The sequence below is a fragment of the Galeopterus variegatus genome, unplaced genomic scaffold (assembly GCF_000696425.1).
Source record: "Galeopterus variegatus unplaced genomic scaffold, G_variegatus-3.0.2 Scaffold2130, whole genome shotgun sequence".
Classification (NCBI taxonomy): domain Eukaryota; kingdom Metazoa; phylum Chordata; class Mammalia; order Dermoptera; family Cynocephalidae; genus Galeopterus; species Galeopterus variegatus.
In genome coordinates, this window is record NW_007728241.1 from 152572 (window position 1) to 177670 (window position 25099).

The following is a 25099-nucleotide window of genomic DNA, read 5'->3' on the forward strand; positions in this document are numbered from 1 at the left end:
GTGTTGTTCAAAATGTTATATTAGAAAGTACTCACAAGAAACAGTAGAAAGCTTGATACTCAGAAACATGGGCAGAAAGGCCAAAAACAAATTAAGGAAGAATCAGCACCTGAACCTGGCATAAATAAGCTATTGGCCATATCCTGCTCAGGTACCCAGCTGCATTTAAAAAGAGTGTGGGAGCTGGTCGGTTAGGTCAGTTAGAGCGTGGTGCTGATAACACCAAGGTCCAGGGTTTGAGCTCTGTTCCAGCTGCCAAATTACTTAATCAATTAATGAAAATTAAATAAAAAGAGGAGTGCCGCAGGTGCTGGGCAGACCATACCACTTTCTCCTGAGGTCGGGGATGGTGGTGGAGTGGCGGCGGTAACACTGTGTTTGTCCCAGACAGTCTCCAAGATACCTACCAAAAAAGGAGAAACTGAGTTTAAGAGAGAAATAAAGTCCAGCATGTGAAAATCAGATTTAGAAAAACAATTTATTGATGCCTTTGATCAAACATCAGTTGAAACATCCCTCTTTCCCCCATGTCTCCCTCGAGCTCATGGGTGTACCTCTTCACTCACTTCTAGCCACCTCTAAAACATGCTGCTATCCAAACTCAGACAGTTGCTACTGCCTTACCCAGGCCTTGCAATGTGGCTTCTCCCCACTATTTCCACCAATACTGCTCTTGGCCAAGGTCACCTGGTTGCTACATCCATTCAGTGGCCATGACAATCCTTATCATCTTTGACCACCCTGGTATTCCACACCACTGCCCAAATCCTTCTCTGACCCTGTGGTGCCACTCTCTCTGGTTCCTTTGAACTCAATTCTGTCTCCTTCACCAGGATGTCCATCCTCTACCCATTGATCACTTAAGAACACATCCTTCTCCAGGCTCCCCTGTTGGCCTTCCTTTCCTCTCACTTCACCCTCCCTGCTACAGTGACTCAACTACTACCATGGCTTCAACAAAGCATATTCTGAAGCCTCTTAAGTTCTCTCTTTTGGCCCAAAACTCATCCTGACTACATATACCAAGCTCTATGTCACATGACAGGGATTTTGAAAACAGTAATGGCATTCATAAACTGGCATATCCAACTGCCTCCTGGACAACACCACTTGGATATCCCATGCTCAACTTTTCTTCCTCCATAAACCTGCCACTAGCCTCTGATGTTGCTCACCCTGTAAACGGTACTACCCCACTAATCTTGACATGTGGCTTTTGCTCACCCTATGTGGTCTCGTCTGTTCCAGCTTCCGCCCACCCCACACACAAAAATTCATCATGCTGAACTGTTTGCTGTCACTTCCGCATGTGTCCTTCTTCTGTTTCTCAACCTCTGACCCACTCCCTCCCCCAATTCCAACTTGACTTTTCCATCACACTAAATGTTACCAGTCTGTCTCTAAGAATGACACTCAGCTTTCCCTCCTCCATGAAGTCTTACTGCCTGCTCAGTTTTGCCTGCACATAAAACATACCTCTTACAACACCGTTTTCTGTCTGTCTACTTGTCTCTCCCCAACAAGTGTAAATTAACTAGAGGGCAGAAACTGTGTTTTATTCCTCTTTGTATCCCCTACAGAACCTGTCACATCAGATAAAGGCTTTTGAAAATATTTTATTTTCAAAATATCTAGTATTACAGCATGGATAAATCCTGAAAACATTATGCTAAGTGAAAGAAGCCAGGCACCAAATGTCACATATTATATGATTCCATCTTCATGAAAGTCCAGCATAAGAAAATTCAAATAGACAGAAAGTAGATTAGTGGTTGTCAGGGGTCAAGAGGGACAGGAGAATGGAGAGTGACTGCTATTGGGTACAGGGTTTCTTTTTGGGATGATAAATATTCTGGAATTAGTGGTGATGATTGTACAACATTGTGAATAAACTAAAAATCACTGAATTGTTGAACTTCAAAATGGTAAATTTTGTGGTATATGAGTTGTATCTCAATTTTAAAAATAGTTAATGTGCTGCTAGGCACAGCAGGATATGGAGGTACAAAACATGGTCCCTAACTCTAGAAATTTAACATCTGGTGGGGTCAATAAGTGTGCCCTGAATGAATAAATGCTCTGAGGTTTGGGTTTCCCCCTGGGTATTTGGGGAAGGATGGGGAGGAGCGGAGGAGGAGCAAATGACAAGTTCACTTTCGCTCAGTCATTCTTTCAACTAATTTTAAGTGCCCACCACATGCCAAGCACTAAACTAGACATACTAAAAAAAAAAAAAAAAAGTTCCTAGACGTCCAAGAAGAAATCTAGGTAGAGGAGCTGGAGATAAAAACACTTGTTTTCACTACAACATCCCTTACAGCAGCGCACTAGCAGGCCTCGCAGGGAGGTGCTGCACATGTGCCTCCAAACAAGCAGGCTCAAACAGCAGCATAGCAGTCATGGCCCTCAGTACTCAGGGTAACTCTCTTATCTTCCTGTCTCACTTTGTGGTTTGCTTTCTGTTTATTCTTACCCTTCACAAATTGTCATGAGGCTGTAATCAAACACATCAAATGAAATGCTACACATAACTACAACCTAGTGAACAGGGGACAGATTCCACACTTTGACTCACTTCCCTAAACAGAATGAGAAATTTTCACACCTTTTTTACTCTTACAACTTCTCCTGATCTTGAATTCAAATTCTTTTAAATAAAATGCTTACTACCCACCTTACTTAAAATGCAATAATCGGTATTTCAATAACATTCCTGTGATTTGGACTATACCTCATTAATCACAGTTATAGTGAGGAACAGTTAGTGAAAGACTACAAGGAAAATAAGTTACAAACCCATTTTGGGGTCCTACTGTGTGCTAGACACTGGGCTATAGGTGCTGGGAAGACAGCACTACATTCTTTTCAATTTTAGTCTTGGGAACAACTCAAACATGCTGAGTGCCAAGGCCTGAGCTCAGAGCATCTCCAGGCAGGCCTCCGCCTCTTGGCACCACCACACTGCTCACCTGTCAGCAGCCCGAGCACTGTCTGCACCTGGTCCAGCAGCAGCTTCCGCAACTCCTCCTTCCGAGCCACACTGAGATCCTCACGAGGACAAGCCAGCTCTTCAGAAGTTGTCTTCAACATGATCAGCCCAAGGGGGGTTGTCACAGGGGACTGGATCAACTGCCGGGAAAAGTTAAGTTCTCAGCAGAGTGTCACACTAAAAACGTACAAAGAGGACTCAGTAACATTAAACCTGTGAAGTATCTCTTTGTGTGTTTAATCTTACATCGACAAGCTACATAAATAAATCAACACTGCAGAAAAATGACTTAAGAGTACATTTATGTAGCTTTTCTTATTTAACCACTCAAAATACATTCTTCTTTAAGGACAAAATTCTAATACCGTGGACTTTAAAACAATGTTCTTTTATACCTAACATGACAGTTTTTATACATGTCCAGATTCCCAACAGAGCCTTGGTTACTTTGCCCAATAACTTATGTTTTGTGTGTGTGTATGTGTGTTTAAAATATGTGTAAATCAATTTGTGATATCTTTTCAACATTCAGGTATTAAATCAACTTTACATTTCTAAGCTTTATATGCTTCAGAAAAGTTCAAGATTAAACACGCAGCAGAGGAAGCAACATGCATACACATCATTAAACTATGACTATGGTTATGATTTTGCAAATACCTATGTAGCAAATTAAGTTAATATTCTCTCTACCATAAGAAAGTTTAAACAAGAGACAGAAAAAAGGTACACCTTCAACACCATAACATTACTTATATCTTCCTAGTCATTTTTGCAAAATTCAAAGCATTACTGTTACATTTATTTTTTAGTTTCCAGAAATAATAAAAGTAGAAGAGTTGATACTAAAAGTCTGTTGAGTTTATGCTACAATCTGTAAAAAAGCAAACAATTTGGGCCGGCCCGGTGGTGTACTCGATAGAGTGCGGCGCTTGGGAGCATGGCGGCGCTCCCGCCGAGGGTTCGGATCCCATATAGAGACCGGTCCGCTCACCGGTTGAGCACGGTGCGGGCGCGACACCGAGGGTTGCGATCCCGTTGCCGGTCACGGTACGGGCGCGACACCAAGGGTTGCGATCCCATTACCAGTCACAAAAAAAGACAGAAAGGGAAAAAAAAAAGCAAACAATTTAAGGAATACTTCACCTTTTTCTTGAATCATAATTAACTTTAAATGTAGCTCATTTTCTGATACAAAGAAGTTTTTTACTCACTCAAGTTACAAGATACAAGCTTTAGGGAAGAAGAGGATGCTCAGGAACTGCACCCACACAGATCACACAGTCTTCACTTCAATACACACAGGACACTTTCCTTTCCCTTAAAAACAGCTCTTCTCATCAAAGACCAAGGAAAACATCAAGGAAACCCTCAAAACGAAGGGAAAGTACTCAATCATGGGAACTTAAGGTAAATTTAACTGCCTTCAGAAGCAGCACTATGTAAAACCAGCAGCAATGAATGGTATGTTAAAAATGTTCTCTATAAAATCAGTTCTCTTGAACACTAAAACTTCAAGTACATCCTCCATAATTTTTCTATTTTCTACGAATACGGACTATTCCTAAAATCAACTTAAATTCAGATAATGCAATAGAGGAGGAACAAGAAATCCATCTTCTACCAATATTTCTTTACATAATAAAGTAGAATTCACTCTTCACAAGCATCTCTTCCCATTTGGAGTCCTTTGGATTATCAACCCATATTCTAAAAGATTTCGATTACTTCCCCCTTCTCATTTCTTTCTTTATCTTCTACCTCTTTTGTCTCTATTTTTTCCCAAGCTTACTCTCTCAGCAGGGAATAATTCATTTTGCCAAATATTCCATCTGGCAATATACACTTTCTTATAGATATGAAATGCTTTTGTGCTCCCCAGAAATAAAAAATTCCTACTATATGGAAAATGTATCTTAAAGCTCTCCTTTCTCTCATCATTCAGGGGAAGGGGAGAAAGTCAAGAAAGAAGCCAGATTAAAAAAAGAAAGTTTCTTTACTTGAAGGAAGAGGCTGATAAAATGGATAATTTTTTCTTCTCATTAACGTTGTATCCAGAAAGCTTTTTATTAAACAGTGTTTCCCTGTACAAACATCTTCACATATATAATTTAAGCTCATAACACAGGTAATCTCTGCTATTTATTTTTACTGACAACAACCACTTTTAGACTGAAGATCAAGCTCAGGTTTCTAGCGTGAACTTCTAAAAAGGTTCAAGGGTTTTTATTACACAACCCAACCAGAAAAGAACAGCAATTCTTTCCTGTGCTGCTTGCCCCTTAATTACCTGGCCCCAAGCACAATGTGAACACAGGTTTGGCTCAGCAGATGTGTGTGCTAGTGCATGTGTGGGGGAGGTAGGGAGAATAGGGGTCAGTTTCGATTTCAATCACTTCCTTCAGTGTCCTAGAAATGGGTACAACCAACCCACAGAACTGTAAGTATCTTCTGGGGCCCCAAATCAACTCCGTCTGTTTCATACGGTGGTCACCACAATTATAAATTGTAGAGATGTGCAGCCAACTGTCACAGACTTAAAAAAAAAAAATGATGAGGGCCACCCCATGGCTCACTTGGGAGAGTGTAGTGCTCATAACACCAAGGCCACAGGTTCAGATCCCTATATAGGGATGGCCGGTTAGCTCACTTGGGAGAGCATGGTGCTGACAACACCAAGTCAAGGGTTAAGATCCCCTTACCCATCATCTTTTTAAAATTAAAAGAAAAGAAAAAAAAAAAAAATCATGCATCCCAGACTGCAATGAGACCATGACAGAATTGAGCCAAAAAAAAAAAAGCCTTTCAGATGGAATTCAAAGTATCACGTGATGGTGAAATTAATTCCAGAACCAGTTTTGTCTTGTTTGCCAATACCCGAAGAAAAGGTTTACTTTATTTTCATTATCAGAAATATCACCAATTGAACACTGATCACTCTTGATATATCTTACACGCCACTGACTGTTTCACATGGATAAATAAGAAGCAGGATATAATACAACTGGAAAGGATTTTAAAGACTGTTTATCCCAACCCTCTCATTTTACAAAGAAGGAAATGGAGGCTCACGTAAATGGCAGGAGTTGCTAAAATCAAAGCTGATATTACAGAGACGGAAGCAGAACCCAAACCTGCTGCCTTCCAGTCCAGTGCTCTTCCCTCTAGGTAGTGTTTCAAAGCCATGAAGGCTGCATGAAGTTCACGAAGTCACTTTGAAGGGAGTGGAAAGAGGGAAGCAGTGGTGAACAGAGGAAGACAACTAGCCTTTTTAAACTTCCATGAACACTTCACCTGAAAATGCTCTTCCAAATTTTTGTTATAAATAATTATGCTTTAGGCCGGCCCGTGGCTCACTCGGTAGAGTGCGGTGCTGATAACACCAAGGCCACAGGTTCGGATCCTATATAGGGATGGCTGGTTTGCTCACTGGCTGAGCGTGGTGCTGACAACACCAAGCCAAGGGTTGAGATCCCCTTACCAGTCATCTTTTAAAAAAAAAAAATAATAATAATAATAATAATTATGCTTTAAGGACAGACAAGAAATGTTTTGTTCTTCATCAAATGAAGTGATCCCAACTGCGTAGAAATATGGCTCCCCCTCACATGCTGCTACAGGACTTGTGGCTCTCCATCTCACGTTCCCTTGCTCCTTCTCACAGAACATCCACTAACCAACCCAGGAATGAACTCACTCAGCACTCCCCACGACCCCATTCTTGGTCTTTTCATCTCCAGTGGGCTTCCCTGGCTCTCTCTCCCAGAGACCATGGAGAGTTACCACAACTGTCCTCAACCCGGAGTGAAGGCAAATGAATCAGAGAGAGCCAGGAAAACCTCTCTCACCTCATCCCCCATTGCTCCAGGCTCACTGGCCTCCTAGCCATTCCTTAGGTTTTTTGCACCTGCTGTTCCCTCTGCCCAAACACTGTTCCCATAAATACCCACATGGCTCATTCCATCACTTCCACACAGGTTTCTACTCAAATGTCTGTCCCCCAGAAATGCCTTCCATGAGAATTCCATCTAAATAACACCCCCCTGGTAGTTTTGTCCTTTTTTCCCTTTACCCTGGATTTAGTTTTCTTCCTAATACTTACAACTATCTTGAAGTATTCATTTGCTTACTCTTTGCTGTTGCCCCTCCTCGAGGTTATAACTCCATGAAGGCGGGTACTTTGTATTTGTTCATTACTTAGTCAGAACATGGCTGGGGCTCAACAAATAGTTTACCGAATGAAGGCATGAATCTCCTTTGCAATCAATCCAATAAATCTCTAGATAAAAGAATCACTATACAAAACAGAATGAAGAATTTTGGTGCCACTTTGAGAGGCAATCAAGAGAAGCAATATGGATGCTGAAATTTTTTTTAACTACAGCATGATTCAAATGGTTTGTAGGGAGCAAGCAGAATGTTAGAAAATAATATTATTCTGGAAAATTCTGAACCTACAGTCACTGACACTATAATCAATTTTTTTTTTTTTTTCCCTTTTTGTCTTTTTTCGTGTCCGGCAACGGATCGCAACCCTCAGTGTCACGCCCGTACCGGACCGGGACCGGCAACGGGATCGCAACCCTTGGCGTCGCACCCGCACCTCGCTCAGCCAGTGAGCGGGAACCGGTCTATATGTGGGATCCAAACCCTCGGCAGGAGCGCCGCCGCGCTCCCAAGCGGCGCACTGTAGCAGTGCGCCACCGGGCCGGCCCTATAATCAATTTTTTAAAGAGTTTTATTTCTTGTTGGTAACACTAAAGTCAAAGGTTTGGATCCCCATACCGGCCAGCCTCCCCAAAAAAGAAAGAAAGAAAAAGAATTTCTATGTACTATACATAATATCCATTTCCTGCATATGCAAGAATACCTCAATAACATGAAAATGTTTCCAACTTGATGACAAGATTCAAATAAGCAACAGCATCTCCCTTGTCCCACCTATTCCCTGATGACATCCAAATCCTGACCTATAACCAGACCTCTCTCCTGAACCCCAGATCCAAATTTTCTAATATCTCACTAGATATCACATGGAAGGAACACACAAATCTTAAATCATTTTCTGCCAAACTGAATTCACCATCTTCTGTCCAAACCCATTCCCCTTCCTTTATCCCTGGCCAGGGAAATCTATCTGAGTTAGAAACCTGGAAGTCGTTCTGGATTCCTCCCTTCCCTGACCCCTACCATCTGGTCACTGGCCAAAGGCTCTTGACTCGATCCTCTAAGTACCTTGCCTCTGCCCACCAGACAGTAATTATCAGATTCTCTTCATCATGCACAGACTTCTCCAAGGACAACCTTACTGGTCTCCTTCCCTCTCACCATACCCTCTGCAATCCAGACTGCAGCTAGAGTCATTATTCCAACATAAAAGCTTCCTGGTCAGGCCCTTCCCCGTCAATCTAGCTTCTTACTCTACCACTTTACCATCTCACACCTCATCACCAGCACTGAGTGTAACTGCAGTGCCACTACCATGCTCTGCATATACTTCCTCTACAGTAAGTATCACGTTGTTGGATAACTACTGTTTGCACAGCTATTTCCCACTAAATTCTGAAACTACTGAACTGAAGGCCTCATCCCTGCACCCCCAACACTTGGTGCAGCACCTTACAGGCTCTCAAATACTTTCTGAACAGAATTTCACAAAATTAACAAAGCAAATGGGTTTTTCCCCCTCTTTCTCTATTGCACAAAGGTACATGTCTCAAGAAAACAAAGTTAAGTGAATGGAATAATCTGTCCTACAATAACCTCGCTACTGCAGTCTGAAATGCTAATCATAAAACTCCTCTTCAAGACAAAGAAATAATCACTTCTACAAATAAACTATTTATAAAATAAAGATTCCTTAGTATAGCCTTACCTGTAAAATGTTAGTAAAAAAGTCATGGTAGAACATGGGCCAATCTTGACGTCCAATATCAACAATAACTTTGCAGAGTTTGTTTCGGATAAAGTAAGGTAAGGTTTTATGGTGAGCCAAAAGAAGTTTGGGCAGGCAGCTACGGATTTCCATCTTATCCTGAGATGGGACCCCCAGCCACATTTTATTGATCAGGTTCTGAAAAACAATTATACATCTTTTTTTTTTTTTTTGGCATTTTTACAATATTTAGTGCATTGAATTATTTAAGTTTCTCATATATATATACATATATATACATTTTTACAAAGATCCTGTATACCTCTTCTTGTTTTGTTCCTAAGTAGCTTACAAGTGGTTTTTTAATTTTTTTTTTTATTGTACATGTTTATAGGGCACAATTTGTTGTTTCAATACATGTATAATGATCCAAACAGAATAGTTAGCACATCTATCACCTAAACATTTATCATTATTTCTTTGTGGTTACAACATTCAAGATCCTCTTTTCTGGCTATCTTGAAATATACAGTACAATATTATTAATTATTGTCACCCTCGAGCAAATATACATATTTTAAGTTAATAATCTATACACAAAAATTACTGGATTTCATCCTACGGTTAGCTATGTCACCTCAATAAACAAGGAACCCTTTTTTATATAAAAATTTAGGGCAATTTGGAAATAAGAGTAATAAAAATATTCAAATCCTATGACATAATCCCATTTTGTATCAAGATCTGCTAAACAATTTAACAGAAACAAAAAGCTATACATGCAAAAACTTTCTATTACCCTATTGTCTCTAAAGGCCACCAAAAAAATTATGCCAAACAACTTTAATGTTCAAAAAAACAAGAGAATAACTTGGTAAGTAATGGCACAACCACTTATGGGAATGTAACATAAAGGTAAGTGGGGGAAAAAAGCAGAATACAAAACGACACAAGCAATATAATTATAATTAGTTTTGGGGTTTTTTTTAATTATGCACAGAAGACAAGGATTAGAAGAGAATTGATATTAATAAACATTTTTGTGGCTGGGATGATGGTACTATGGGCATCATCATTCTTCCCAAAATGTTTTTATTTTTCTCTTTTAAATGACAAAAGGGAGGGAAAAGTTACATGTTACCACAAACGACCTACCTACTTAAGTCTACCATCCACCTTACCTTTCTGGTGTGGGAGATGGAAAGGTGCCCCAGAACACCAGACATCTAGATAAAGACAGTATGTGAGAAGTCCCTGAGCCTAGTTACCACTGTTTCCCAGCCACCTGTACATTAAAGCTAAAGGCTAGTGCCAATGACGTGGCAATTCGACTACAAAACACTTCTCAGAAAAGAATAAAATTTTCTGACAACTTACCTCAAAAACTGTTAAACTGTACATCATTACATAGTCATTCCTTGTGCTGGAGAGAAAATATAGGCAGAATCTCCACGCTCCTATTTGCTGGGCAAAGTTATTAAGAAGCTCTTCTGGAAAAGTTAAATAGCAACAAAAAAAAGGCTATGAAAATACATGAAATTAATATAAGGCTGGGCTATCTTATTATTATTTTAAACATGCCTCTCTATATAATGTAAATGATGTCAAAACTAAACACAAAACCCAGCTGATTCTTCAAGATAGAAAGATCATGCAATATTTTTCTGACTCTGAGGTGACCATCAATACTGACAGTGTTTTCAACCATCTAAAAGCCAATAACTTTGCCATGGATACTTTTTGAGTCAGAGAAACTTTCCTTATTAAAGTTCTTATTTAAGCTAATGTGTGGATGGAAAGCTGTAAGATTATCATTCGCTTCACCTTCTTAACTCATCTCCTCTGGGGCATAAGCTGTACAGTCATTGCCACATAATGACGTTTCAGTCAACGACAAGACTGCATCTGTGATGGTGATCTCATTAGATTACAATGGCTATACCATATAGCCTAGGTACCATGTAGGTTTTTATAAGTTCCCTGTATGATGCTCGCACAACAACAAAATCGCCTAACACCACATTTCTCAGGACAAATCCGTCATTAAATGAGACATGATTGTACAAGGGTACTTCAAAAAGTTTGTGGAAAAATGGAATTAAAAGATAATACAAATCTTTCCGTGAATTTTTTGAAGACCTCTCATATATATCTCACCACTCCTCTATGAATCCTCAGTAAAGTCTACATTGTTCACACAAATACAAAATGATGGCTACAGAAGCAGAAAAACAAAAGATTAAGAATAACCTTACAAAGACAGGATTTTTAAAGAGAATTCAAGATGGTTAACTCTTTCATTTGGGTTTATTTTATCTTAAAATACCACCCAAGAAAATCTGTAAGTAAGAGTAATAGTCATGAGAGTTGCCAAGAGCTGCCCTGTCCACAAATCAGTTAGAAATGGTTTTCCTCCTCCTCAGGCTGCTGACAGCCTCAGCTAAAACCCACAAGCACTGTCTATCACTATGTTTCTGGACACCCTGCCCCCTAGTCACATCGACCTGCTGTGCTGGTCATGAAATATGATCCAAAAAGGGTAAAAACAGAAAGGCCAAAAACCCTTGAGAGAGTCTAGGAAACCATGGAAAAGCAGAATGCATAGCAGCTCTGTCTGCTAGCTCCCTGCAACTTAGGCTAAATGCAACAAAGCAGTCTCATTAAAAATTCCCTAAACGAGGCTGATGGCCTGTCCTAACAATTAAGCAAAAGTTTCTCTAAATCCCAGAGGTGAAGTCAAAGCAGGCTGAAAATGAGAACTCTGGGCTCTGTTCTAGATGCTGCCACTAATTCAATGAGTCTGAGCCCAAGCGAGTCATTGCTCCTCCTTTTGATGCGTCCATTTCCACTGTGAAAATGACCAGACGGTCTCTTGAAGTCCCTGCTAACAGCTCTATCAATCTCTACAGCACCACTAACCTTTGCTGGAGGGTAGGTGATGCCCTTTTAAGAAAAGACCTCCCTCCTTTTCCCCACCTAGCTAGGACAAGCCTAGTTTATCATAAGACAACAGAATAGAAGCAAGAAGTGGTTCTAGCCCATGCACTCAAATAATGCTACAAAGACAAGGTACAAAGAGAACTGAACTGAGACACACCCATTGTACAGAACCAAACCCCTGGGTTCCCCTTAACCTGCATTTAAATTAGACATTTGTAGCATCTGTTTATTTAAAGCTATTTTAAAGTCAGATTAAAATAAAAACATGTTCAGAAGGTTCTATTTTTAATTCATGAACACAAAAGGCGAGCAATATTTGCCTTTTTGTCTTTTTTTCGTGTCCGGCAATGAATCACAACCCTCAGTGTCGCGCCCGGACCGGACCGGGACCGGCAACGGGATCGCAACCCTCGGTGTTGCGTCCGCACCTCGCTCAGCCAGTGAGCGGGAACCGGTCTGTATGTGGGATCCGAACCCTCGGCGGGAGCGCCGCCACACTCCCAAGCGGCGCACTGTAACAGTGCGCCCCCAGTCCGGCCCAAGGTGAGCAATATTTGATTTGCAAACCAAAAATTAAGAGAAAAAATGAATCACAACCCTCAGTGTCGCGCCCGGACCGGACCGGGACCGGCAACGGGATCGCAACCCTCGGTGTTGCGTCCGCACCTCGCTCAGCCAGTGAGCGGGAACCGGTCTGTATGTGGGATCCGAACCCTCGGCGGGAGCGCCGCCACACTCCCAAGCGGCGCACTGTAACAGTGCACCACCAGGCCGGCCCAAGGTGAGCAATATTTGATTTGCAAACCAAAAATTAAGAGAAAAACCAAAAGCATTTCAATTATAAGCTTTAAAAAAAAGACTCCGAAGAAATTAGAGTGTTAGAATATAGCAGACTAATTTAAGGGAAAGATCTTCCACCTCCTTTGGTAAAAATCACCACTGATATTTCTACTCTAAGTATAACGTACTTTCGTAGCATAAAACTAAAAAGGGAATCACTCTGGGAGCAGGAGGAGGGTCAGCCCACCTGAGTGATAAGAGAAAATCTAGAGAAGCGAGCGGGGTGGGTCTTCCAGTCCCAATGCCTGATCATCTATTGGGCTCAGCTTCTGTCAGTGATCCTGTTTATAAATGCTCTGGTTCTCTACAGTGCACTGTCTAGGTATGTAGGGGACAAGCCCAAAAGACCAAGCTTAAAATTAAAAGAGATAATGGGCTGGCTGGTTAGCTCAGCTGGTTAGAGCACAGTGTTATAACACCAAGATCAATGGTTCAAATTCCCACACCAGCCAGCTGCCAAAAAAATAAAACATAAAAGTAATTTTTTTTTTTTTAATTAAAAGAGATAAGAAGTTTGCACCTACAGGAACTAATGTGATGCTTAAAGGATGCAGGGGGAAATGGGATACAGCCTAAGGTCTTCTGGCCACCTGGAAATCTGAACCCTAACCAAACTTTGGACCAGAGGCAGAATCAGCTAAAATATTTAACTGACCAACATGATTTAGAGAAGCCAAAGGAGACAAAAAACAGCCAAAAAAAGACCTCCAAGCAGGCAGAAGTCATGAATTTAAGGTTAGTACAGAGCAGTCAGATATCCAAAGGAAAAGCCTTTAAGTTTGAATAGAGAAAAGCATTTTTCATTCTCAAGTTCAGGGGTGAGGACTCAGAGGGAAAAAATACTGCTCGAGGACCATAGTGCAGCACATCTCTGAGGCAGAGATCTGACACTTGAATACACTTTCTACCTTACGGTATGAAGAATATTGTGTGGATAAATATAAGATTCAAAAGCAGGTTCTAGAAAGTGTTGAGGTCCCCAAAAGACCTGAAGTGATTATACCTACATCTCTCTGTTGAAGTCTTTATTCATCAAAACTTGCAGAATGGGAAAGATAATAGTGGAGAAAAAGAAAAACAAGCTAGAAGCCCCCAAAAGCAATAGCAGTTATTGCACTAGATTGGTTCTGAGAATTAGATTCGGTTCAGATCAGAACTCCACACACTGAACCACGTTCATTTTGACACTTTCATGAGTTTTTTTCAATTAACAGACAGAGGCTTCTTATAAAACCTCAGAGGGCTGAAATTAAGATCAAAACAGGAGAGGGGTTTTCCACCTGACCAAAAGAAAGAAAATCCATCACTATGTTCTTATGGCTGGGTTTGCAGACCTCACCAGCCACCAACCAGCAAAACCAGAGCAAGAAGAGCAAGAATTCAAGGGGAAAACATGCAGTCTTGGCCAGTGAAGGCTTCCAACTCCTTCCTCCCCACTGGGGTAAATAACTCTTTCCAACTCAACACCTCACTTACCTATCTCACGTTTTCTTTCATTGGTGGTACAATCGTGGAAAAACTCTGTCATCAGACTTTCCAATGCCCTGAGGGAGGCTTCTTCAGACGCCTAACAAAGGAATTTGAAAAACATCAGTAAACTGCATCTTCCATTCTACTGTTTCTCAGTTCCTCCAGGTCACATTCAACAGCAAGAGCAATTTACTTCCTCAAAACAACTTGGTTCAACATTCTTCAAATACATCGTATAAGCCAGCAAAACTGAAGGGAATTTCCCAGCTGACTCAGAACCCAAAGTTTTAGTATCCTCTATAAATTCAAGCTACTGTGCAGTCAATTTCCAATTACATATGCTAAGGAAAAGAAAACAATTCAAAATTCAATTCTAGAAACATGCTGAAAGCAAATTAACAACACTGGCCCTGCCTGAATAGGCAAAGTGAAGAGATTCAAGGAGAAGGCTAAGGTTCCTTACAGACTATCCGTCCACAATACACTGGCCCATGTCTGAACAATAAGCCATATTTTGATTCAGAGCAACTGTACCAAACTGCTGTATGGATTCTTGGGGTTTTCTGAAGGCACTTCAGGAGTCATGCATACAGTCAACTCTCACTCTCACATGAGCAGCCAACAGAGATCAAGGTGCAGCTAAGAACCAAGCTGAGCAGGGACTCAAAATTAGACAGCGCCTCCAAACCACAAACCCACAGAGAGAACCAGGTTCTCAGCAGAACTGCTCAGGTTGAGAATGAGAGGAGAGGGGGCCCAAGGCCTCCAATGTTTATCCACTCCCTCTTCCATATAGAGCCCTAAAAAACCCACTTCCTTTTCTCTCACTGAAGTAGGGGGACGTCGGTTGCAGCAAGGAGCTAGTCACCACTCCTTCACACAACCTGTCTGCAAAAAGGTGAGCATGCCCAGACCGTTTCTGAATCATCACGGGCATTAATCTACCCCAGAAATAATCAAGAACCATGTGCAGCTCTGATTTTTTAATGCTCTCTTAATTCTTTTCTTCCTATCCACCTCCCTTCCCCATATCTTCTCCATTACCCCCTTAGTGAGAGTTGACTATAAAAACTGCATTTTAAAGCACGCAGTCCACACTTAAATGTGTTACATATCAAATCAGAGTCCTCCACTTGGTAAGTTTGCTGTGCTGATGACTGAGGAACTCTGGCCACCTTTGTCGATAAACCAGCTCTTCTTAGGACTGGTACAACTATAAAAGCTGAGTCAAGCTTGCAGAAGCCCATCTACATCAATCAACACCTGCAAGTACACTACACAGAACATGAGGGCCACGTTCAAGCAGTGCCAGGCACAGCTGTCCTTCCCCATACTGCGGTCATACCATGAAGGCTATGCAACACAACTGAACTCTGACATCTTGAGTGATAACTTACTATACAATACTTTTAGCACTTGTGAGTTTGAAGGACTTTCTTGTCTGGATTTTATATTTATGATAAAGATTAGCCCTCTACTCCTCTTTCAATCCTCTACATCAGTTTAATTAAAAAATACTCTTGGCTTGAAAGCCAGGCTGTTTTATTAAAAACTAACTATACAATTTCGTTCAAATGCAGAAATAAACTGGAAAGTGAAGCTAAAATAAGACTGCAATCTTTTTAAATCTGTTTTAAGTGTCTGTGTTGATCAAAACAGTGTCGCTGTTCTCACTGACTTTATTTATTTTTTATTTTTTTTTTTTAAAAAGATGACCGGTAAGGGGATCTTAACCCTTGACTTGGTGTTGTCAGCACCACGCCCAGCCAGTGAGCAAACCGGCCATCCCTATATGGGATCCGAACCCGGGGCCTTGGTGTTATCAGCACCACACTCTCCCGAGTGAGCCACTGGGCCGGCCCTCTCACTGACTTTATAACTATATGCTATAAATTCAAATTTCTAAAATGAATCGGTCTGTTCATAAAATGAGTTTGTTGTACAATTTCACTTGAATAAAGGATTTGCTATTTAAAATTAAAAGCCTGAGTAAAATTTAGAAGAATCAAGGAAAATAGCATGTTAAAGTACTCGCCGCCAAAAAAAAAAATAAACATAAACATAAATCAAGAAATATTTGTTGAACTAAAATTATCTATTTAGTTAAAATAAATCAATACTTTTTCTACAGCCAAAATGACTTCTGAAAACTAAGGACAGGATCTTCAAATCACACATCTCCACAACCTTTTCTTATGTTGAGTCATTTTAAAGAAAATCCTGGAAAAAATTTGAGCTCATAAGATCCAAGCAATCAACCACCAAAGTTTATTTCGCACTGGTTCTTGAGGCAGAGGTCTGTGAACTTAATGATTACTGGCAAGTTCCTGCCAATCTCCCAAAAAAATCCAACTCTATCTCCATTCCCAGTCCCACCTACCCCACACTCTCTGCCCCAGACCAAGACACTAAGGTTCCTGCAGAAAATGGAAACACAAAAGTACCCATAAGAATCAAAGATGGATGTTCCCATCAAATGATAGTTACTTAAAAAAGGGAAATTTCAAAATCTAATCCAGTGGCATCACCAGGTGTTTCTCAACAAGAACAAATAATATGCTGTTTGCATTTTCAGTAACTTCCGTAATTGCAATACTAGTACCTGCCTCACAGCGTGTTATCAGGCTCAAACGAGGTGATCCATGCAAAACTGCTAAATAAACTGTAAGCAATTATCTTTTTCATAGTTATGACCGCTCTCATTTTTATTTGGTCTTAGATACCAAATGAAATAAGACCAAAGCAAAACAACATTAGTGGTCAGTCCTAGTTTGAAACTAGAGACTCATGCCCTTGAGCCTAAGGGCTTTGCCCCAAACATTTCCAGCATGGCTTTTCAGACTTGATTTCAAAATGAAACTCTGTAAATTTACAGGGGGTAAAAAAAGAGGCTGAGACTTTGCCAGGGTTATACACTCTGAACAGAGGTAGAATGACAAAGGATATGTACAAGACCTGCAAATGGTTGAAGGATACTGGAGAATTCTTCCTGCCCCCTTTGGCAAGGCCACTGAAACCCTGCCAACTTCAAGCAAGTGGTGAATCCAGAATCCAGAATGAGGTTTGTTAAGGTATTAATGGCAAAAAAAGTGGGGGGAGGGAGACTGGCTCTCCAGTTAGCTCAGTTGGTTAGAGCATGGCCTTAACACCAAGGTCAAGGGGGTTCAGTTCCCCATACCAGCCAGCCACCAAAAAAAAAAAAAGGAATTAATGACAAGTGAAGAAGTGGCAATACTCCACACAGACTACAGTTTTAAGTAATGAAAGGGACAAAGAACATAAAACAAGAACTAAGTGCCATGTGTAGGAGAGAAGGCTTCAGTTCCCAAAGGCTGTTCAAACTTTATCTCCCATACTGCATTGGCTAATTTATGAAGAATCCACCTTGTGCATGGGATTTAAACCTCGGACCTTTAAGAACTAAGTAAAGATAAGTTTAGTTTAAAACTGAGACAAAAAAAATTCCAGTTGGATTATAGATATAAAGTATGAAAAGTAAAATAAAGCTTCTAGAAAATAAAATATCTTCATGACCTTCATAGGAAAAAAATTCTTAAATGAGGCACATAAAGCAGTAAACATAAAGAAAAAGACTGATAAATTGGAATGTTCATCAGATGGCATAATGGACAGAGTGTAAAAGAAAGCCACAAAATAACAGAAGTTATTTGCAATATGGATAACTGACAGAGAATTCATGTCCAAGTATGAAATATCTTCTACAAATCAATAAGGAAAACATAAACAACAGTTTTTTTGGACAGGCTTCCTTATAAAAGGGTACTCAAAAGGCCTATAAATAAGTTCCTAACCTCATTAGTCATCAGGGAAACACAAATTAAAAACAAGATAGCACTCCACATCCACAAGAACAGCTAAAATTAAAAAGACTGACAGTAACGAGTGTTGACAAGGATGCTAAGCAACTGAAATATCCATATACTGCTGGTGAAAGCATAAACTGGTACAACCACTGTTAAATAAAAATTATAGAGGCCATTGTTTTGGACTAAGTTCTTGTACCAGGTCCCAAAAGACCGGACTAACAAAATGGAGTCAGCCCTGTTAAATTCCATGTAACTTAAGCTGTGGTCTGACCTTCTGAGAAGTCAGGAGAAAGGTAGCAACCAATTTCCCAGTTTTATCTTCTTTATGTATCATAATAAAGCTCCCTCTGCTTTAATCCTTACACAGAAGAGATAGCCTGAAGTAAATGACGTTATTTTTCTATTGTTCTGTCTTCCTGTTCCCAAAGGAAAGTAACTTTGAAATGATTCTTTGTTTCTGCTTTCTTTAGCCTTTTTCTGTCTATAAAACCAACCTCCTCTGCGTGGCTCATTGGAACACTTATTCTATTTTATGGAATAATGTGTTACCTGATTCCAGAAAAACAATAAAGTCAATTGAGATCTTCAAGTAAATTTGTTATAATTTTGTTCTTTGACACCACTTTGGAAACTGTTTGGCAGCTAAACATATACATATCTTATGACCCTGCACTCCTACTACTTGATATATACCCAAAAGAAATTTGTACCTATATAACAAAAGAAATGAATACAAATGTTCACAGCACCGTTATACATTATATTCAAAATGTCAAAAAACCCACATGTCCATCACCACTGGAATGGATAAATAAATTGTGATTTATTTGTACAAGTGAACAGTATAAGACAATGAGGATGAATACTGCTACATGTAACAACATGGATGAATCTCACAAACACAATGCTGAGTGAAAGAGGTCAAAACCCATCATTCTATTATTCATTTTACTTATTTTTATTTTTTATTTTTCCTTTTTGTCTTTTTTCGTGTCCGGCAACGGATCGCAACCCTCAGTGTCGCGCCTGTACTGGACCGGGACCGGCAACGGGATCGCAACCCTCAGTGTTGCGCCCACACCTCGCTCAGCCAGTGAGCGGGAACCGGTCTGTATGTAGGATCCGAACCCTCGGCAGGAGCGCCACCACGCTCCCAAGCGGCGCACTGTAGCAGTGAGCCACCGGGCCGGCCCTCTATTATTCATTTTATATTAATCTTTTAAAACATACAAAACTAGGGCCAGCCCGGTGGCGCACTCGGTAGAGTGCGGCGCTTGGGAGCGCGGCGGCGCTCCCGCTGAGGGTTCGGATCCCATATAGAGACCGGTCCGCTCACTGGTTGAGCGCGGTGCGGGCGCGACACCGAGGGTTGCGATCCCGTTACCGGTCACGAAAAAAGACAAAAAGGAAAAAAAAAAAAAAAACATACAAAACTAATCCATACTGTTATTATCAGAATAGTGGTTACCTTTGGGAAACAGGGATTCTAGGATTACGGTAATATTCTATTTCTTGATCTAAGTGTTAGTTTAGTTTCCAAAGGATGATCAATTCACCTTACAATTTATGCACTTCTCTAAGTATGAGGGTACTTCACAAGGCCGGTGAAAAAACAGAACTAAAAGATACTATGGGGCCGGCCCGATGGCGCACTGCTACAGTGCGCCGCTTGGGAGCGCAGCGGCGCTCCAGCCGAGGGTTCGGATCCCACATACAGACTGGCCGCTCACTGGCTGAGCGAGGTGCGGGCGCAACACCGAGGGTTGCGATCCGTGGTTACCTTTGGGAAACAGGGATTCTAGGATTACGGTAATATTCTATTTCTTGATCTAAGTGTTAGTTTAGTTTCCAAAGGATGATCAATTCACCTTACAATTTATGCACTTCTCTAAGTATGAGGGTACTTCACAAGGCCGGTGAAAAAACAGAACTAAAAGATACTATGGGGCCGGCCCGATGGCGCACTGCTACAGTGCGCCGCTTGGGAGCGCAGCGGCGCTCCAGCCGAGGGTTCGGATCCCACATACAGACTGGCCGCTCACTGGCTGAGCGAGGTGCGGGCGCAACACCGAGGGTTGCAATCCCGTTGCCGGTCCCGGTCCGGTACGGGCGTGACACTGAGGGTTGCGATCCGTTGCCGGTCACAAAAAAAGACAAAAAGGAAAAAAAAAAAAAAAAAGAAACTATGAATCTTTCCATGAACTTTTTGAAGTACCCTCATACATATACCCCAATTTTTAAAGCAATGTTATACCTATTTTTTAAATTCAGGTTGGTATTTTCAGACTCTTGAGTTTAGAAACTGTGTTTTTTCTCTACTGGCGTGACCATTCAGAGCAATCTGGGGACAAGGTAAGAGCCTGAGTGTGAGACTTCTGGACTCCTAGGAATTGTCACCTATTTGTCTTCACAGCAGCCAGGGTGGCAACACAAGGTATTACAACCCCATAAGTCTATCCTTCCCCAAGTGTTACTTGGCTCACCTCAATAGCAAATGGCATATAGACTTAATTAAAATCCTGGGGCAGGATGATAAATTAAGCTTGGCTCAGAATATACTCTTGGAGAGCTATGTACATATCTAAAACAAACCAGTTTTCTATTCCAAAAACAGTTAAAATCTGCAAAGTTGATATGCTTTCAACTGGGCCTGCCTTGACTTTATCTGCTCCTTTTATTGTGCTGCTCATGGATTGGTTCAGAAACCTATGCTACTGACTCATTTATTAGGGGACTACTAAATCACGCAACACTCATAATCACCTAATAAATTAAAAGATAAACTTAAAGGATCTCATCATGTGAAATCTTCTTGGACTCTTCCCCATATTCTCTAAGCCCACAGATGTCATCAAGACTGCTGATTCTTGCTTCACACTATTTCTTAGATTTGGGCCTTTTCCCTCACAGCTATTTCTACCTATCCCTGATCACTGCCTGTGTAGGTTACTATAATTTCTTTCACCTGGTTGTCTTGATGCCAACTTTTCCAATTCCAATCCAATCTGTACTTCACCACCAGATATTCTCCTAAATATAGACTTTGTGCCCCAATTATTCTAAACTTAGCTTTACAGAGTGTTTAAATCTTGACCAACTGAGAAACTTGGCTATTTGTTTCACAAACGAACGAAATACTCACTAAATAACTGATACTGCCTAAATTAAGCCCCTCAGATACAAAGATGAGTAAGATGGTCCCTGACTTCAAACAACTGGAGATGGTCTAAGGGAAGAGAGGGTAGAAGCTATGAATAAAAAAGTAGAATATGCTGGTTTACATCCTATGTATAAATATATATATGTGTACTATGTTTAAACATACACAAACACATATAAATATATATACTATACATACATATATATTATATACTATGTATAAGTAGTGGCCTATGTATAAACGGCCTCAGGAGCCCAAAAAGAGTAGTACTTAACTGAGGGAAAGATTCAAGAAGTGATGAAATGTTTTGGATTTTGAAGAATGCAGTGCTTACTAGGAGGAAAAGAAGAAAGTAAGCATGCCTGAGTCAACATTACTCACCACAGGAAGCCAGCACTCCAGTCTGAACATTCATGGTCTTATAAGCAAATTTCTAGTCCCATCCTGCATTTATCTGCTCCTGGGTCTGCAATTTACAGTTCAACCTTTATGAAATTTCTTACCAAGTTTATAGCATGGATCCCTTCTTTGTTTTCATCTTTTGTCTTGCTATCAGTACCACTAAGTTTTGCCCATGATACTGTTCTCTGGACATTTCAGAATGGCAAATTAGTTGAAGAATGCAGGCTCTGAGGTCAGGTGCCCCAGGTTCAAATCCAAAACCTCAACCTTGACCTGGTTACTTAACCTGTCATTTTTTCTTCCTGTGCATAATTGGGGGATAGTAAGAGTACCTAATATGTTGGGTTGTTCTGAGGATTAAATAAAATAATATACATAAAGCTTGTAGTAAACACAATGTCAGGCAAAAAAGGCTGAAAGCCACAGCTGTCAGTGTTAACACTTCATAGATACTAGGCTTCTCTCTCTAACCAGAACATAAGTTGTCTGGAAAGAAACCCTGCCTAATGTTTGTATTTTCTACAACATCCAGCATGGGCTGGTATACTCAAATATTTTACAGGCCAAATTCAGGAGAGTAACAGGAACAAAAAGACTGTTGGTATCACCTTCAGTTTCTGAGGAATACTGGTAATTCTTCCAAATTTAAGATACATGTGACTTTGTTTAAATTTCTCCCTTTAAAGGAGGCTCAAACCATAATGACCTTTGCTCACAAACTTACTCAATCTGTTTTGAAAAATAAGAGACTATTAATAATTTATCTAAAAAAACAGAGACTGAAGGTGGGTAATATGGTGCTTTGTCCCTAAGATAAGGGACAAAGCAATGGCTGATGGTTTTCTCCAGCCCCAATTAAATCCATGGCCTCTAAAACAACCCCCTCTGCAGCATAACATTCGCGCAAAATTGGTACTGAGAAAAAGTGACTAATTATTAAAGAAGGTTTTGTTTGTTTTTGTTGTTTTGTTTCTGTAGGAAGCTGGCTGGTACAGGGATCAAACTCTGGATCTTGGTGTTATGAGCATCCTGATCTAACCAACTGAACTAACCAGCCAGCCCTGAAGAAGCTTTTATGAAACATTTTGCTACGTTTTCCAAGAGATACATTTTGTATATCCTACTAGAAGATGAATCATATGGGCCTCTACTATACTCAGGTTCTGACCTCCTTGATACTAAACCTAAATAAAATGAGAACTAGCATCCCAGAGTCCCTTCAAATATTCCTGTGGCATGTCTAGAACAACTTTATTAGAAAGAAGGTTTCTGAGAAGTGGTTCTATACTAGCTGCTGATCAGGATTTTAAAGTATACAAAATATACCTGGTATGTTAAAACAGATGCCATTAGCAAAGAAATTCAATCTCATATAAACTTTCTCTGAAAGCTAACAGAATTATCATAGATGTCTAAACTCTCAAATGAACTCATTCTTCCCTATACCCTTCACCACTGCAAAGAAAACAGATGGGAAAGAAATCTCTTTAGCCTGTAGGCCTGCATATAATTATGAGATGAAATACGAAGCTTAAACTAACACACATGAGATTTGATGTGAGTGGCATCCACCTAGCCCCGTCCTGAAGTCACTCAGCTCAAGAAGCTAGAAAGCAGGATATCACGCCCAGGAAGCCCCAGCCAGGGGCATTCAGAGCCCATCTTCCTCCCATCTCTCCAGCCACTGCTCTTTTATGCCTCAACCTGCAGATACTTTCCTTTTAAAAAACCAAACTATAGGGCCGAACCCGTGGCGCACTTGGGAGGGTGCGGTGCTGGGAGCGCGATAGCGCTCCTGCAGTGGCTGCAGATCCTATATAGGGATGATCGGTGCACTCACAGCACTCACTGGCTGAGCGCGGTGTGGCCGGTCTCAAAAAGGACAAAAAAAAAAACAAACTATACACATCATATGGAAGTATTAATCCACTGTATTTCTCTAAAAGTAAATTGGTCAAACCAGTTGACCCTCTGAAGTCTGGAAGTCAGAAGTACAGTAACAGAAACCAAGAGGCACTGAAGGAGTCACACGAGGACTTGCAAGCCAGGTCTCCAATCCTCAGTCTACCCACACCCATGGTGAGGTTTCCTCAGCCTGTTTGTGGTAGGGGGTAGGGCAAGGGGAGACAAGGGATGCAAATATACATTGAAGTAATTAACTCTAAAATTATGTACAAAAGCTGCAGGAAAGTGGAGGCTGGGCAGATGCAATCCTGACCAGATGCAATCCTGACTAATAGTTGTCCATTTCCCTCAGAAGAGCTTCTTGCTATCTTACCTACAGTTTAAATCTCAATAATATGTGCCCTACACGAATGACTATAGACAAAACTTTGCACAGTATCTTCAGGAAGACATCCAGGCAAGCACAGAGCCAGCGGAGATGCCCAGGGGTCCTGAGAGGGGAGCGGAGGGCCAAGTATGCTCCCACCCGCAACTTGATCTTAGAATATACTTCTTAGCCACATATGTTTCTTTGGGGTGTGTGTCTTATCTGCTCATGTCCTTCACCAAATTTCTGCTTAGATTTTTCAAATTCATTTTTAAGAGTTCTTTTTGCAAAAGAAAAAAAAAGGCAAAAAAAATCTTAATGAAGATACTTAATAGTTGATTAAAACATACACTTTGGCTACATCTAAACAATTCGTCATTAAAAGGCACTTTTCTGCTTTCATCTAAAACTACCAAAAAGTTGATCAATGCCATTCCTTCAGTATTTCTTATGTTTGCACAAAATGCCCAGTCAGATTCTGTCTCTGCCATGAACAAAAGGAATCTGAATACTGCTAAGGACCATGAGTTAGAAGCAGGATGACTGCCAGGCGTCTGGGCCAGAAAGCTCAACTTGTCCCACTTTGGTAGTGATAAGGTTGAGGTGGCATATTCTGTCCCCATGGGAACCAACCAGAGGAAACATCTTTATACACAGAGGACAGTATGTTTTATGCTGAGAAAACCTATCCATGTACTACTGGACAATACATAAAAACAGGAGTCACCAATGGACACCATCCTGTACTGGAGAGGAAAAAATGCTATATACAAGGCATAATTGGGCCATCTGACAAAACTGGAACATAGATGGCAGATTACATAAAAAGTACCAAATCAATGTTAAATTAATTGAAATTGATAACTACACTGTGGTTATGTAAGAGAATATCCCTATTAGGAAATATACTATATAGGGCAATAGCCACAACACAGGAAACTTACTCTTAAATGGTTCAGAAGGGCTGGCCAGTTAGCTCAGTTGGTTACAGCATGGTGCTGCTAACACTGAGGTCCATGGTTCAATCCCTGTACTGCTAGCCACCAAAAAAAAAAATTATTTTTAAATATTACATGTGTGAATGTGTATGTATTTATGGGCATATGTACACACAGAGAAAAAGACAAGTGCAAATAATAAAGCAAACAGAGCAAAATGCAAACGATAGGTAAGCTTTGGGTAAAGGGTATTACAGTGTTCTTCGTACTACTCATTCCTTGCAATCCTATCAGTTTGAAACTATTTCCAAATAAAATGTTTTTTAAAATCTCATCTGTTAGAATAGTACCCTCCACCTTGCTCCTTACTGCTCCAAGCTGGCTGG

The 25099-nt window shown here is 40.6% G+C and overlaps 1 protein-coding gene across 2 annotated transcripts in view; it reads right to left on the bottom strand.

Annotated features, from left to right (window-relative positions):
* Positions 1-25099, bottom strand: part of XPO6 (exportin 6) — a 123569-nt gene that overhangs the window by 73805 nt on the left and 24665 nt on the right. For both annotated transcript variants that reach the window (XM_008580577.1, XM_008580576.1), the window contains exons 2-6: positions 14121-14211; positions 10242-10354; positions 8865-9062; positions 2970-3129; positions 326-403 (exon numbers count right to left, since the gene is read on the bottom strand). In XM_008580577.1, coding sequence (XP_008578799.1) covers positions 326-403; positions 2970-3129; positions 8865-9062; positions 10242-10354; positions 14121-14211 — 640 coding nt within the window. The remainder of the gene's footprint in view (positions 1-325; positions 404-2969; positions 3130-8864; positions 9063-10241; positions 10355-14120; positions 14212-25099) is intronic.